General features: G+C 42.9%; 1 protein-coding gene across 1 annotated transcript in view; it reads left to right on the top strand.

Moving 5' to 3' along the window:
- Nucleotides 1-16,022, top strand: part of egfra (epidermal growth factor receptor a (erythroblastic leukemia viral (v-erb-b) oncogene homolog, avian)) — a 42,231-nt gene that overhangs the window by 11,434 nt on the left and 14,775 nt on the right. The window contains exons 2-15 of the mRNA XM_084547322.1: nt 8,329-8,480; nt 9,365-9,551; nt 9,663-9,794; nt 9,930-9,998; nt 10,184-10,302; nt 10,677-10,818; nt 11,376-11,492; nt 13,159-13,285; nt 13,368-13,441; nt 13,531-13,618; nt 13,769-13,968; nt 14,117-14,249; nt 14,715-14,805; nt 15,374-15,531. Of these exons, the coding sequence (XP_084403448.1) occupies nt 8,329-8,480; nt 9,365-9,551; nt 9,663-9,794; nt 9,930-9,998; nt 10,184-10,302; nt 10,677-10,818; nt 11,376-11,492; nt 13,159-13,285; nt 13,368-13,441; nt 13,531-13,618; nt 13,769-13,968; nt 14,117-14,249; nt 14,715-14,805; nt 15,374-15,531 (1,789 nt within the window). The remainder of the gene's footprint in view (nt 1-8,328; nt 8,481-9,364; nt 9,552-9,662; nt 9,795-9,929; nt 9,999-10,183; nt 10,303-10,676; nt 10,819-11,375; nt 11,493-13,158; nt 13,286-13,367; nt 13,442-13,530; nt 13,619-13,768; nt 13,969-14,116; nt 14,250-14,714; nt 14,806-15,373; nt 15,532-16,022) is intronic.

The raw sequence follows: 16,022 nt of genomic DNA, 5'->3' as shown, positions 1-16,022 counted from the left end.
GGCCTCAGGTTGTGTAAAAGCCTCTCTGTGTCTGTGTAGTGAGGGGGTGGCCTTGAAACAACCGCCCTCTTCAGTCGTAATCATCTTAAGCAAGCTTTGGACATTGTTTTGGAGCCGTGTTACCCATGTGTGATGTTCTTTTTTTGTCAGGAACAGGATAACGCCCCACGTGTTAACAATGGATGAAATCTGAGCCGTGGGCTTTGGGGAGAGGTGTTAGATGAAAAACTAGCACAATTTTCTGTCAGTCCTCTCTCTTCGCACACTATTGTGGAGACAAAATACTCAAGCACCACAGGGCCCCACGGACTTGGCAGCGGCACCCCGAAGCATTTCAAACATTTTAGTTTGATGTGTCATCAGGAAGACGTAGCTAGGTTCTTCCGATCTCCAGTGTAAATTAAATTGGTCATGCATTTGGCGAGTGCAACGCAACGTATAACATAAAACCCTTTCACAGTGTTGAAAATTATGAGTTCCTTGGCTGTAGAAACGTATCCCCTGAGCTCTAGTCGTCCCTGACTCCTACCGTATGAGAAAGAGACTACTCATCAGTGGATTTAAAGGCTTGCTGATGTGTAACACTAAGGTTGAAATGGTGAGTAACAGCAAAGCAACAGAGTAAACGCAAACCCTGGGGCATTGGGCGAATATTCCTTTTATGGGGTCACTCTCTGCGAAGAATCCAGTGAAGCCGAATTGTGACTAAGGCAGTAACAGTTGTTGGCAGGGAACACTGCAAAGCAGTGGTTAGACCTACACAGAAACAAGTCTGTCAGCGATCAGGCTAAAAATAAGAAGTCCTTAAGCAGAAAGGCCGCCTCAAGGAGCGTCTATCTCCTTTGTTTAGATGAAGTGAGGAGTGTTGAGGTGCTTCAACCTGGGCCTGCTGCTCAGCGTCGGGAATGCTTAAACCAACGGGGGATTCCCGACTCACAGCTGCTCTCTCTTGCTGGAATGATGTGTGAAATGTGTGGGTTTCTTTGCTTGTGGTGGTTGTTTTTTCTTTCTTTCTTTCTCTTTCTTTCTTTCTCTGCTCTTCTTTTCCAGGCATGGCTCAGTGATGGAAGGAGGGGTAAGTGAGTGAGTGTGTGGGTGGGGTGGAGGGGTGGGGGGTGGGGGTAGGGGGGGGGGAGCGTTGAGCAGTGTAGTGAGTTAGCAGCAGTATTCGCGCCGCCCACTCCCTCTCCAGTCTTCCTCTCAGGCTTCCTGTGGGATTGAAGAGGAGTATGGTTTTAACAGGGAAGGAGAAAGAGGAAGAAAAGGGGAGGTGTGGTGGTGGTGGTGGGGGGTGGGGGGGTGGAGGGGTCTTGGCTAGAATTTGCTTCAATAGGGAGAATGTCTGGACGTTAAAGAGGAAGTGGGTTGAATGTTGGAGCATTTCAGGGGAATGGTGGGTGCATTATTGGAATTTAAATGGGGCTGGAGTTGTGTGAGTTTTGAGGAACAGGAGTGGGACTGTGTGGTGCCTTTAATGGACTTTCCATCAGGGCACCGGGGAGAGTCGCCTGATTAAAATTATTACCTGATTATTTGGGACACTCCGATGGTCCCGTCGTATGTGTGCTGCGGTCTGAGAGTGAAACGCGAGCAGCTGTGTTTAACTAACTCCAGTAAATCAACTTGGTGCGCAGTCATTTATGCCTTTTTCAATCTGTCTTCTATAATTTATGAGTTATTTATCTCTTCTGTCATGGTATCGCTGTTGAGTAATGAAAACATAATTGTCTATGGAGATAAATGTGCAGTGTGTTGGTTATTCAAGGCAGTAACTTAAACGATAATGATGATAATTAAAGAGCCTCTTGTAAGTCAGGCTCTACATACTAAACAATACTAAAAAATAAAAAATCCTTTGCCACTAGTAAATGGATGCGGTTTCACTTCCACAGTTTCTCAGTTTTTTAAATCTCTACGTCTAGGCAAATGTGTCCATAGCTTTTGAAAAACCAAATATTTAAAGACTAACACATGCACAAATAATCTGACATACTATGACCTTATGTGGGCCAAGAAACCAAAACAGTGCTCTAGAAGACACTTTAAACCTCCCGGGAGCTGACGGGAACTGCAGAGTTGGGTGATATTTCTCTGTGAGTGTGGCACACTAGCGATCCCTTCCACATCTCACATAATGATCTGACCCAATTTAAACTGCACCTTGACAGTAATGAGAAGCAACACCCTCGTTCCGTGGGACAATTCACGATTTTTATTGGGACTGCTTCCGTTTTATAAATCCCCAGGAAAGAGTCTGCAGGTGATGTGGCGACCATAAAATGTTATGAGGATGAGTACCAAGTTGAGGTGGCGCAACTGAGGCAACAGCCGGCGTGGGCGACGGATACAGTTGATTGACGTAACACAGAGCTCTGCAGGTGTTTATCGCAAGGAAACTCTGGCCATGATTTCGGCTCCTACAACCAAATATACTGAGCTTATATCATCCAGCTTGGAGCTTCGGGTGAATCCAGCGTTGCTCCGTCCACACACAAGCAGAAATTTTATGCTCTGCTTGTTTCACACTGCGACGTTTGGGGTTGGAAAATATACAAGAGGATTACCGAGGCAACCGGAGCCTGGAACGTCCACGAGCGCTGGCCGACGAGCCAGTCGGTCATTCTTTAGTGTTGTTAGCAACACGGACAAAATTTCATTAATCTCCATTTCACTGGCATGTCAGTGATGTAAAGATTGAAAACAGTTCAGGTTTTTTTGTTTTTTTTTTAACTAGGCATTATTGAGGACAGCCTCAAGGCCTTAGAAAATGCTGATCACAGTATGCAGGAGTGCGAGTATACATACTTTTTTCCTGTGTTTGTGCAGAATCTAAATCCACGGTTTCCTCACGTTGAGATGGAGAGTAAACATTATGATGGGCCCGGCCACAGGTATCTGGAGTGTCTCACTGACTGGTAGAGAGCACTCATCAGGAGCGGAGAGTAAACATTTGCCTTTTTGGTCTTTATTTGGTCACTTTGCTGAGCTTTTAACAGACTAAACTTCACAGGCTGCGCTCAAACTCGAGCGAAGGCCAACAAGTGTAGTCACTGGGATGGAACTGTTTAGGGGACGTGACGTGCTCAGTTGGATGCTTCATTTTCTTGTGTTCTGCAGCTTTTCCACTCCCATGTTTTGTCCTCTTTGTCAGCCCTAAGGGAAAGGTCACCCGTGCTCATACATCAAGTGTGAGGCTTTACACCCACAGTTTGACCCCAGGGCCGGCTGCTATGTCCCACATCTACTTCTCAGTTAGCTAAACCACAACCCACCCCTGACTCTTCTTTTTTTCTTTCTTTCTCTCTTTCTTTCTGGTTTCCTTTTCATTTTCCCCTTCTTTTAATAGTACATTAAGTTTGATTTAAACCATGCTTGTGTCCTCCTCCCTTGGAGACAGTCGGCTACCATCTGGTTCAGCACAGAAGAGTAGCCATCCGAGCTGACCCCGTGCAAAGATCAACTTCCTGAGATGTCAGAGGGCCTTGTGTTTTTGTATTCACTGGAGATGGGAAAGGAAAGTGTGTGTGTGTGTGTGTGTGTTGGGATGTGGCGGGGGGGGTATCCTCCAGTCCTCACAAGCCCCTCTTTTTCTTCTTTGAGGCCCCAAGATGTTTTCTCTAAGGGATTGATGCATCTCCCACGCAAAGGAAATCTGAATTTCCCCTGAACAGGGAACAGGATATCAGGAATTCGTAAAATCTCGACTACAAAGTTTGTTTATATGAATTTTTCACACTGCCACAGAATACACATTGAGCCAGCCAGAACATATATAAGAGGAGGAAGTTTGAGCTGAATGCACTAAAAATACCAAGTAAGTGGCCTTTTTTTCCCCACTCCATTCACTGATAATGTGACTCGGAGGATTTATAGTTTCCTGAAATCTGAAGATTTGGAAACTTGATTACATGCAACCACAAGGAGCCACGACTTAACTAAGGCCGATAAAAGATTGTGCGTGTGTGTGTTTTATTTTTTTCCCTCTTATCACCACCGTCTCACGATTCACTGGCAAAGACATATGAGGGGGTTGACCATGAATTACCTCTAAATAAGGGAATTAATCATGGCATTGATTTGTTATCAGCGGAGGAACATTGCAGATCGAGTTACGTAAGAGCCTTTGCCGTAATGCTGTTGACTTGGAGAGAGAAATAAACATGTCCTGTCAGTTAGCATTGTTAGCTCCCTTTAATCATGTGTAAGTTTTCAGATAATTTAATTATCAGACTCTGGACACAGCGTAATTGAATTGCAGGTAGTGAATGAGAGGAAGAGAAAGCGGCAGGGCCGTTTCTGTTGTCTGCAGAAAGGTGGAAAGCGTGATGATTTAAATGTATGGTCGATGGCTCGCTGCGCCAAAGCAAACCATTAGGCCGGCTTCAGAAGTTATTGCTGGAAAGTTTGGTTTCGCGTACGCTCGCTGTTTCTTCGAACGAGGAAAAATAAATCGACGTTTCATCCAAACATGTAAATGAGACCTCAAAATGTGAATTTATGACAGAGTCTGACTTTTATTTCCTTTGGCTAGTTTTGGTGCTTAACGTCGTAAACTTGATCTGTTTGGTTAACGTGTCTGAAATGTTTACTGCAAATTGTCTGACGTAACTGAAGTTACGTCAGACAGTTCGCCACCCACCCCCCCTTTTCTCCCCCAAAATATCATTATCATTTCTCATCTTCAAAGTCCCAAGAAAAGGTTTACATTTTAATGTTTGGTACCAAGATGGCTTTTGCAATAAAGCACGTAGATTGACTAACACAAATGTTTGCACAAATTGTAATTTAATACATCAGCCCTTTAGTAAGTGTTACATTTAAGAAGATTTTGAAGGGAAATGTGCATGTTTTAAGCTTTAAGAAACTGCCTGCTCACGATATGTTTTTATTTGCTTCACAGGCAAGAAAGTGTTATCAGCCAGCTAATCTAATCTTTACTCCTGAGTACATATGGGTATTATACCGTGAGATATAGTTGCAAAGATGCTGGTTTAGCACAAATACAAAATTTTATTAGATTTTAGTTTGTCGTGCATTGTACTTGCTTTCTGCAAGGTTTTTCTGTGATTTTGCACGTTAAATGCACTATCTAACTTTTCGTTGGAACGTTCACCTGAAACAAGCTTCAAAGCTTTCAATGCTAAGATTGAGTAATTATCTTCAATTTCCAGCTCAAGGAGAGACATACTTGTTTTCTCTGCCTTTCACTTCAACGACTGGCATGTGAATACTCAGCTCCAGCGTGGTATTCCTTTGAAAGACACAGAGGGATGCATCTGGTATGTTTACTTCGTGGATAAACACTTGCTTTGGACTCGAACAATGAGCTAAATATCACACATAATAAGCTGAGGCAGTTTCTTTTTCTGTAGTCGTGCAGATCCCGTAGCCTCAAGAAACAAATATCTACCCACACACCCTTGACTTCCAACACTAGTCCCCAAGTAAACATCAAAAGAGTGATATGCGACCGCACACTGCAACAAGCTTAGATGACTAATGATCGGGTTTATCGAGTCTTTTGTCTGGCTCTGACTGGGTGCCGATCGACACAGCTCCATCCAGGGAATTTTTCTGTGTTGCTCACAGTGTTGCGCGCTCACATGCGTGACACTCTCCTCGCACGGTACGGGCAGAGATACACCAGACCTGCCACTCCTTTCTCCTCGAGTTACTCTCCTGGACACTTTGTGACGACGATACAGCTGGTGTAAGTGAAGCAATCGGTAATTAGTCTCTGTCACAGTATCAGTTACGTCACTGAGAACCCAACCCTTGCCCTTGCGTTAAGCAGAATACAGACAGTATGTTGCGTTGCATGTTTGAAATATGAAAAACCAAGTTGAGTCAGGCTTTATGGGAAAAAGAAAAGATCCCAGTAATTTGCCTTCTGGACATCCTTTTTACTCATGGTTGTTGTGGAAATAGTCAGACATACTATATGGGAGTCATTTTTATTTGGAAAAGGTTGTGCGTGAGTGTGTGTGTGTGTGTGTGTGTGTGTGTGTGTGTATAAGGAGGAAATTAATAGATCTTTTAGATATAACTCGTATATTGCTCTAGCTCGACCTCGTTTCTTGCTCTCGTGTTGCTCCCAGTTGAGGAAGTCAGTTTACGGTCATGGAATATCAGGTCATTTACCACCTGCAACAGAATTACGAAATCCACAACTGGACAAGGAGAGTGTTTACTGTGGCTATGTGCCTGCTTGCTTGAGCAATCAACAGATTTTTTTTCTTTCTGAATTTTTTTTTTTTTCCCCTCCTTTGTTTGGCACTTAAAGCTTCAGTTGGAGGAAGTTTGTTAAACCTTTATCACCTGCCTTCTTGGGCCTTTATTGCCTCATCATAATTATTAACAAGAAGCGGACTGCATGTATGCAGCTGGGAGATATGTACGTACATTAGCTTGGGCATGCCCCATACTTCAGAACACTTTTATATAGGAAGGCATTTGTTTGCTCTACAGCTTATCGCTTGACGATCCGATGACATTTATGGCTGCCACGGATACTGACGCATCTCAATTGAGGAGGAGGATGATAATAAAAGCATGTGGACGATGAGTAATATGTAAAGATATGTTCACCGTTGTTCACTAGACCTGTGATACCGACCCCACCACCTGCAGCCGCCATCTTTCTCTGCGCAGTTGCACCTGTTACGCTAGTAGAGACGGACCTTTTTTGTCTTCTACTGTACAATCCGTCGCCTCAACAAAGCAATTGCTTTTAACTTTAATACTAAAAGAGGCATCTGTATTTTTGCGCAGGTATGCTTTAATAACTGCCTGACATATATTTAATGTATCTGGCATAACAGCAAAACAAATTAAGCGTAATCACGAACTTTCATGCGCAAAATCAAGATTTATTAATTTTCACAGCTGCAAACTCATGGCAACCTTTTTTGTTTATTACAGTTTGGTTATGCAGTCTCGGTAATAATTAGGGGGCTAATTACATCTCACACGGCCCCTCTAATTAAAACAGTCAACTTGCTTTTGCTCATCTGCCTCCGTGGCCGGGGCGTTAGGCTCCTGGACTGCAGGGTTCATGTCAGGGAGATCCCTCAGGGACAAACTAATGAGGAGGAAGAAGAGGGAGGGCGGTAGACAGCTGTTTGTGCCTAATTCTCACTGATTAGGTTCCTCTCGCTGTCTGAGTGTGCGCATGTGTGCAGGCAACACAACAACAGGGGTAAAAAGCACAAGTGGAAGTGAAAAAAACTCCACAAACGTTCTGCTTTTTGGTGATATTTTGACTGAGCTGGCGGCTGGCGCGTCTTTCTGCAGTTAAGCACATCAGATAAAGCTCGGCGCAAGTGTATGAACATGTGTGTGTTGCGTGTGTGAGGTGTGTCTCAGAAGTCGACGCACATGGTTTGTCTTTCTTCACAGTCAAGCGCAGACATGTTTCGGAATGTGACTTAGACATTACTTAGACAGCACCGTAATTTCTAATAAACACAAGGAGGAATCTTTAGTTATTTCTGGACCTGTAACCCAACTTAAACCATAATCAGCAACTTCAAAGAAGAAAAAAAAAAACACTAGGGGCTTTTGTGTGTGAGCATTTCCATGAAGGGTGTCGGAGGTGTTAGACGCAGCTGACTCCATCTTCATTGCCAGTCAGAACCTGTCCGACCAGCTCGAGATGACTGGACATGTACAGGGGAAGATGACTTGTTCTCTCCAGACGCACATTCTTCCTTTACATTCATTCAGAAAAAAGCCTCTTGTTTCTTCATTGCCTTATTGTGTAACACCAGACGGGCAAGTCCGTTATCAATGGGTTTGTTGTTCATGGAACCGAAAACTCGAAAGTGTACTGATCAGCATTTTCTTTAAGCCCTAAGTTGTTATTTATTCATTTCAAGTTTTTTTTTTCTTTTCCTGAAATCAGATATGATTAAACTAGAGACTGATATTAATTATGAGATTTAGGGATCTGAAGTTAAACCAAGAAAAGCACTCGCAATTCACATGGAAACCATGACGCGCTAAATCCTCAGCGGTTGTTTTAACCACCTCCTTGGAGGTGGAAAGATTGATGCTTCTGCCAGTAAAAACACAGGCAGCTCGCTCGCTTCGTGATTTCTATTGTAGATTCAACCCTGATCGGTTATTTTCACATGAAAGCGGGCCAAGTTATGACTCCTCAGACTAAATTTACGCACAAAGACACGCACAGAAAGTCATAAACCGAGCCAGTGGATTTACATAAGCGGTGGATGTTTCTGTCTGATAGCACCGTGGGCCTTGGATGACACTACACCGTGATTGATGAACACTCAAATTATATGTTTGTTTTTTTTGTCTTTCCTGCAGTATGCCAAGGTATCACCAACCGTTTAAACCTTCTGGGCTCCAAAGAAGACCACTACCTGAACATGGTGAAGACCTACAGCAACTGCACCGTGGTCCTGGAGAACCTGGAGGTCACCTACATGGAGGAGCACCGTGACCTCTCCTTCCTCGGGGTAAAGATCTGCTCTGTTAACAGCTGAGGCTAAAGATGCGCATGACAGATAAGGGAAGGTCCCTGTTGTTTTTAGTTGTCTCTTCGGTGGCCTGATGTCAGTTCACCGAGTAATCGGTCCCAAGATATCGCTGCAGGATCTTCACTCCTCCTTTTGCTTCAGTTCAGATAATAAGATCAGTTGAGAGTGAATATATGCTGTGTCATGATTTACTATGTTTGTAATGCTCTGGTTGGAGGTTTCCTAAAACCCCAGCTGTACCGACAAGCTGTGAACACTGGGCAAATGCGACGAGGGGACCACACACACACTCATATGCAGCCTTGCACATACAAACTCAGAATAACATGCAGCAGTTCCAAGGGTTTGTTACCACTGAAAGTGAGGGACATGTCTTACGTGACGTATCTCTTATATAAAATCCCATTTTGTGTCACCCTGACTTCTCTCTTTGAACAATGGCACATGTCCAGCTTTCAAATACCAGATGAGGGACGCTTTGAGTTGTGCCTCCGGCTAATAAAATTCTCCTTCATGTTTTTTTCCCCTGTGGAAATCACTTATTAAGCTACATTCATACTGCCCTAACCATTTTATTAGTTGAACTGTTGGCTTGTGTGCAGTCTGAGATGGACACCTGCCAGCAGGGCTGAATTAACTACTAATTCGACCATTTGTGCATATTCTGGGCACGGAAAACATGATTTTATCTGCAAATTTGGACAAACAGGTGACAAAGTTGAGTTATACCTGTATAAGTGTTTGCAAGTTTGGTATAATTTCAAAAAAAAATGCACGTTTTATTCAGTTTTATTCTGTCGTTTTGCACATTGACTTCTTTAGTTGACAACCAGGTTTTCCTTTTATTTTATTTTACTCCACAGTCTATTGAAGAAGTGGGAGGCTATGTCTTGATTGCCCTCAACACAGCGTCCAGGATTCCTCTGCAGAACCTGCGCATCATTCGAGGTCATTCCCTCTATGAGGGGGGCTTTGCACTTTCTGTCCTCGCCAATTACGACAAAGCTACAGGTCAGGGCACCAAAGAGCTTCTTCTGACCAGCCTGACAGGTAAGTCCGCTCCCAAATGATCAAGTTTCTTTGCAGACTTTGTCCCACTTTAAACCTGAAAACTCGTCCTTTTGTTGGTTTGTCAAATTCACATAGTGGTTTCTTTTGCAGAAATACTCAAAGGAGGTGTGAAGTTTGGCAACAACCAGCTATGCAATGTGGAAACAATACAGTGGTATGATATTGTCAATGCTGAGAGCAAACCCAACATGGAGCTCCCAATGGCAAGCAACAACCCACTCTGTAAGTAATATATATTTCACAGCACACGGGAAAGAATAAAAAAAATAAATTGTTCATCTATCTGTTGATGTGTGCGTGTGTTTAAAGGGTGTGACCTAACAGTTTTGCAATGTTTCTTTTCATCTGCCTATGCAGGTAGTAGCTGTGACTCAAGCTGCTTCAACGGTTCATGTTGGGCGCCTGGTCCTCAGAACTGCCAGACTTGTAAGCTCAGCTCTGTTTTAATTTCTCATTATGGAACAATGCAAAACAAAAACTCAAGTGCATAAACTGAAACTTTAAAATCAGCATGTCGTTTTCTTTTGAGAGATTGTTATAATCTGCAGTCTCAACAGAAAAAAATCACTTGGCGATCAACCCAATGAATTCTGTGCTTTCCTCCTCTCTAGTAACAAAGCTGAACTGTGCACAGCAGTGCTCGAAGAGATGCAAAGGCCCTTCACCGAGTGACTGTTGCAACGAGCACTGTGCTGCAGGTTGCACTGGACCGAGACCCACTGACTGTCTGGTGAGACAAAGACGCCTCCACATACCGTACAGGCCAGGAGTAGTGAGCGAAGAGGCTTAAACAAAAAGAAATCGTCTTAATATTTCACACTACTCCTTTAAATCTAGATGAGAATCCTCCAACTAAACAAAGCCCTCACTCAGCAGCATCTGTTTTTATGATCAGAAGTATTGTTATTGGTTTCAGTACCAAAGAGACGTGTAACTGCTGATTAAATCTTTCATTTGGCAGTGCCTCGTTCGAAGCGTCTGCTCTCCCTCTCTGTGCAGCTCAGAGGATTAAGCCAAGGCTGTGATAGAGGAATGCAGTGTTATCATTAGCGTGGGGCTCTGTTTTGGCCCCGGCGTACTAGATGGCTGTTGTTTGTGCTGCAGGCCTGTCGGGACTTCCAGGACGATGGGGTGTGTAAGGACTCCTGCCCGGGCCTCATGCGCTACGACCCCAACCTGCACCAGTTGGTCCCTAACCCTCATGGAAAGTACAACTTCGGGGCCACCTGTGTGAAAAGCTGCCCACGTAAGAACGGCCATAAACAGAGAAATTAGTTTTTATTGAACTTTAATCCTCATAGACACATTTATATTTATTACCTTACATAAAAGCATGCACTTTAGCTGCTCTGTAGACAATCAAGCTAAATAATATAAAAATAGTGTGCTTCATTTGCCAATATGAAACTTAATGACGATAAACATTTTTTTTCTCATAGAGTTATGCAGAACAAGTGTCCAGGGTGTCCTTCAGGCCTGTTAGACATTCAGTGGTTACAGTTTGTTCAAGTTTAATTATAAACTGTATAAACGAGGAAAGAAAATGATTGAGTTTCAGGGTGTGTTAATGCAACAACTGTTGTTTATGAGGTTAACTTACACAGGTCTGTCTCTGTATGACCTACCCTTAGTCATACTGGTAGTATAACTAGGAGTTATTATTGACGAAAGGCACATTTAGATTTCTATGTTTAGGTTTCTTACTTTCTGTTTCCAGATCATTTGGCATATTCAGAGTGTACATAATAAATATGACGGGAATATGAAATGAAGCAGCGTATATTTTTTTTGCACTCGTCCCAGATAATTATGTTGTGACTGATCATGGAGCCTGTGTGCGGACGTGCAGCGGCAACACATACGAAGTGGATGAAGGTGGAATCAGGAAGTGTGCCAAATGCGATGGACTGTGTCCAAAAGGTAGGAGGTTAAACTGTTATTATGTAACCTGGAGACATATTTCTGACCATATGCAAAAGTACAGTCTGTAGTGCTGGAGCTTACCTAACATGATGTTCTCAAGTCATGACTATGACAATTGCGTACATTCTGTGCAACTTAAGCTTCAGAAACTATACATATTGAGGCATGTATTGCACTTTTTGCTCCGTTAGATTTACACATATAACCTTTATTGCCTCTACTATATATATTCTGGTTAAATGAATAGTTTGGCATTTTAATGAATACAGTTATCCACCTCCTTGCTTAGACTCTCATATCTGTTAAACATAAATCTAGCTCAGCTACAGCATAACAAAATCACAAATAGCCAGTTTTACACTTTGGTTTCCGGATTAAGATGAACTTGTAACATATTATTTAGGGATTTTTAGAGCGGCAAACAACACTGCTTTATCGCAAGCGAGTGTGTTTATTTTACAAAATGTCAAAATGTTTATTTAACTTACAAATCTTATTGTGCTGTTTTAAATATTATCAGATTGACGTGATTAGCCAGTGTGACTAGTTCCACCCTGACTAACTTCGAATTAAAGGTCCAATATGTAGGAGAACCTACTGTTGATACAAAAAATGTGAAAAAGGCAAAAGACCACCTCTAGAGCAAGTGACACCCTTCAGGGCTAAAAAATTGAGCTAACGTGCAAATTGCCCAAAACTGCAATTCTTCAAATGGACACTGTGGATTTTAAATTATCCGACCAAAAACATGTTTACAGTCTGGTCCAAAAATAGGCTTGGACCCTTTAGCTAATTTTCTGGGGAGAGTTCACATAAAACTCACTTTTTTAAATTGTGTTAAGGGGTAAATGTGTAGAGTGTAATCTCAGGAGGCTAGCATATTCCAGCTTCCCTAATGTCACCTGCTTGCCTCAGCTCCGCATGCCCTCCGTCTCACCCGTTGTTAAATGAGGCAAAAATTAGGCGGAGTTAAGCACTGATAAGATGGCGACGGCCGGAACCGCCCAAATTAAGCTTCAAAACCGCCCCTAGTGAAACCTATGGGTGACGTCATGGATCTGCTGGGAAACTTTTGGACCTGGCATTCATGTGGATGTTACTTAGACATGTAGCACCCCCACCCCATAGCAATGACACTCTTTGATGGCAGCAGCCATCCCCAGCAGGATGCAGCCTGACACACACAAACACACCCACACACACAAAAAAACTTTATAGGAACAACTAAAAGAACATGAAAAACAGTACAAGGTGTTGACCTGGCCTCCAAATTCACTACATCCCAAGCTGACTACATCCTCAAGTATCTGTGGGATGATCTATAGTGGCCCCTCCCCTCAACCCATAGGAGCCAAAGGCCAGACACCACAGGACGCCCCCAGAATTCCCATGTCCATTCTCTGATGAGTCACAACTGTTTTTGAGGCACAAGGGAGACCTACACAATATTAGGAAGGTAGTCATAATGTTATGCCAGATCAGTGTATTCATGAAATCCTAATAAATGTGGAATTATATCAATTTCTGCTCATAGATCTGCACACCGTACCTTTACGGCAAATGGGAATACACTACAAGCTTAATATTTCAAGTGTTTCCTCTGATAAAACTCATCTGAATACTACTTCCAGCCGTGGTTTCTCATTTCCCCAATTGTTCACAGTGTGTAATGGACTTGGAACGGGAGAGCTGACTCACACCTTGTCTATCAATGCAACCAACATAGACTCCTTTAAAAACTGCACCAAAATCAATGGTAACATCGCCATCATCCACACGTCAATTTACGGGTAAGTCATTAATCGACATTAACTACAATAGAGGGCAAGACACGTTAACTATTAGTCAGTACATGTATGTTCTTGTTTGTAGAGATACATATACCAAAACACCAAAGATGGATCCTGCACAGCTTGATGTGTTTAAGACTGTTAAAGAAATTAGTGGTAAGACTGCGTAAGACCTGAGTAATGAATTTCACAATAAAAATGCCCCTTTAAGCGTTTCACAATTAACAATGCATTTGTTGCCACAGGTTACTTGTGGATTCAAACGTGGCCAGAGAGCATGAGCTCACTTAGTCCTTTTGAGAATCTGGAGATCATTCGAGGGAGGACTAAACGGTATGTTCCTCATAAAGATCCCCTGCTGATTCACAAACCACAGGATCACAAGAAAGAAATTCAAGAGTCTGATCATTCAAGGCTGCAATTAAATCTTTCTCTTTTTTTTTTCCCTGTCTTGTCTTCCTGTTCCTCCTTTCCCTTGGGTAGCGGGAGCCGCAGTGTGGTTATGACTCAGCTCGGGATCGACTACCTGGGCCTCCGCTCGCTCAAAGAAATCAGTGACGGAGACGTGGTCATCATTAAGAACCAGAACCTCTGCTACACCAACAAGAGCCACTGGAAGAGGCTCTTCAAATCCGAGAGACAAACTGCGAGTATAGAGGAAAACACTGACGCAGCCGCCTGTGGTAAATTTTGTTTTCCCACAAATAAATTCTGTGTTTTTGTAACTTTTGATTACACAACGCATGAGCTGGATTTAATTAATGGAGCCTAATGTCAAAATTGGATAATTATGAGGGGAAAGAGCTCTTTTTGAGATGTGTTTGGTTTCAGCTCTGAGGAACAACACTTGCGACAGGAAGTGTACCACAGACGGCTGCTGGGGCCCGGGCCCAGACATGTGTTTTGCCTGCCGTGACTACAGCCGTGATGGGAGCTGTGTTGACTCCTGCAACATCCTGGAGGGGTAAGGGAGGACTCTGTGTTTGACTGCCTTTTAAGCTCTGAAATGTACTGTTCCTTATTTTAGACAAACAAACAAAGTCTAAACCTCAGATCTGTGTGCTCGGCCGTTCGCTCCTTCAAAGTCTATTTTCATAGTGAGCATTTCCAGACCGTGACACTAGATGAGTTTGGGGATTATTGAGAGAAATGCTAAGACCAAATACGATCCAAGGTATTTTGAAGTTAAATCTCCAGTAGACGTAAGACAAACACTGTAGCACAAATGGCACATTCACTCACATCTGTTTATCTTGGGAGATTTCTGTCAAACATTGACTCTTGACGTGCTTACAATTTAACTTTTGCCCTCAAAAAAAAGAAAAAAAAAAAAAAAAAGGGGGACAGAGAGCTTCACCTCACATGTAACTGTTTGCAGCGACGCGAGCCAGCGGGGACAGTCTGTCAGCTTTGTTATTTGTTTTTGCAGAGAGCCACGGGAGGCCATCCTGAATAAAACCTGCGTGGAGTGTCACCCAGAGTGTCAGCGCATGAATGGGACGGAAACCTGCAGCGCGCCCGTATGTGTCTCTAAACTAATATCGCGAACAAAACACTTCACCGGTCTAAAAATCAAAGAGCGGCACAGATGAACGCACAAAATCAGTTCCAGAAGTGTCAGCGCTGCCAATTTCTCCATCAGCGGCGGTGTTAACAGACAATAATGCAGTGCAGCCGCAAGACATGTTGTGTTTTGAATAAAGGGGTGTGACTGTTGATCCAGTATCTTCTTTTGTATTCTCATGATCCCATCTTAGATAGGAAACATGTTAAGGCCTCTTTTTTGGAAATATAGGCCACTATTAGAAAAAGGAAAAAAAAACAGAAACACAGGTTAAGAAAGAGGATTTAGGGATGTTATTAAATTACAGCTGTTGCAAAAAGTGCATGAGAGAACTGAATTGTCTTTTTCACCGGGCTAAACCAAAAGCACACTGGGTTGTCATTGCCTAACATTTGCTTCTTTATGAGCAAGATGGATGCAGCTCACTTTGAAAAATGACTATGAGACAGTGTGGTTTACATAATATTTACAATTCCTTTCAGTAGGGCTGTAAACACCATGAGTCTTTTTTTTTTTACTTTCAGGGTTCTGGAAACTGCACGAATTGCGCCAACTTTAAAGACGGACTCTTCTGCGTGTCCCGCTGTCCCCAAGGCGTGCCGGGGGAAGACGACACGTTGGTGTGGAAGTACGCGGACGACTTGAAAGTGTGCCAGCTGTGCCACAAGAACTGCACTCAAGGGTAAATAAGCGGCGTCCATTCGACCTGAGAGCTGGCGCCTGCGTTTCTCCGCGTTGCCAAACTGTCGTAATAGTGATGCAGAAACCCCGTTCCAAGCCTGAAGGTCAGCTGTGGTTCTGTTGGCACACGCTTGACAGAGAGAGGAGTCGGCTCTCAAAATGAGGCAATTCTTGCTGAGATTACTGAAATCAAACCATTTAGAAGACCAAGATTGAACAACAATGCTTGTGTTATTGCATTCTGTTCCATTTACAACAAATAAGATGCCGTGAAAAAAAAATGATTTTGTAGTGTAGTAACATTTATTAGGTTAGCTGTCACAATTTTTATTTTTTATCAGTGAGAATTGGAATTATTCAAGTAAAACTATATATGTCATTCAAGTAATAAACAAACTGTGTGGGAAGAGTAAGTTTTACTATGTATTTTCACGTTATATACAAAGGTTTCATAGTCATTGCACATGAACGTAGAAAGTTCGTAGAAAGTGT

The sequence above is a fragment of the Chelon labrosus genome, assembly GCF_963514085.1.
Source record: "Chelon labrosus genome assembly, chromosome: 6".
NCBI classification, from domain to species: domain Eukaryota; kingdom Metazoa; phylum Chordata; class Actinopteri; order Mugiliformes; family Mugilidae; genus Chelon; species Chelon labrosus.
The sequence above is the reverse complement of the archived record's forward strand: the minus strand, read 5'-3'. Positions and strand labels throughout refer to the sequence as shown.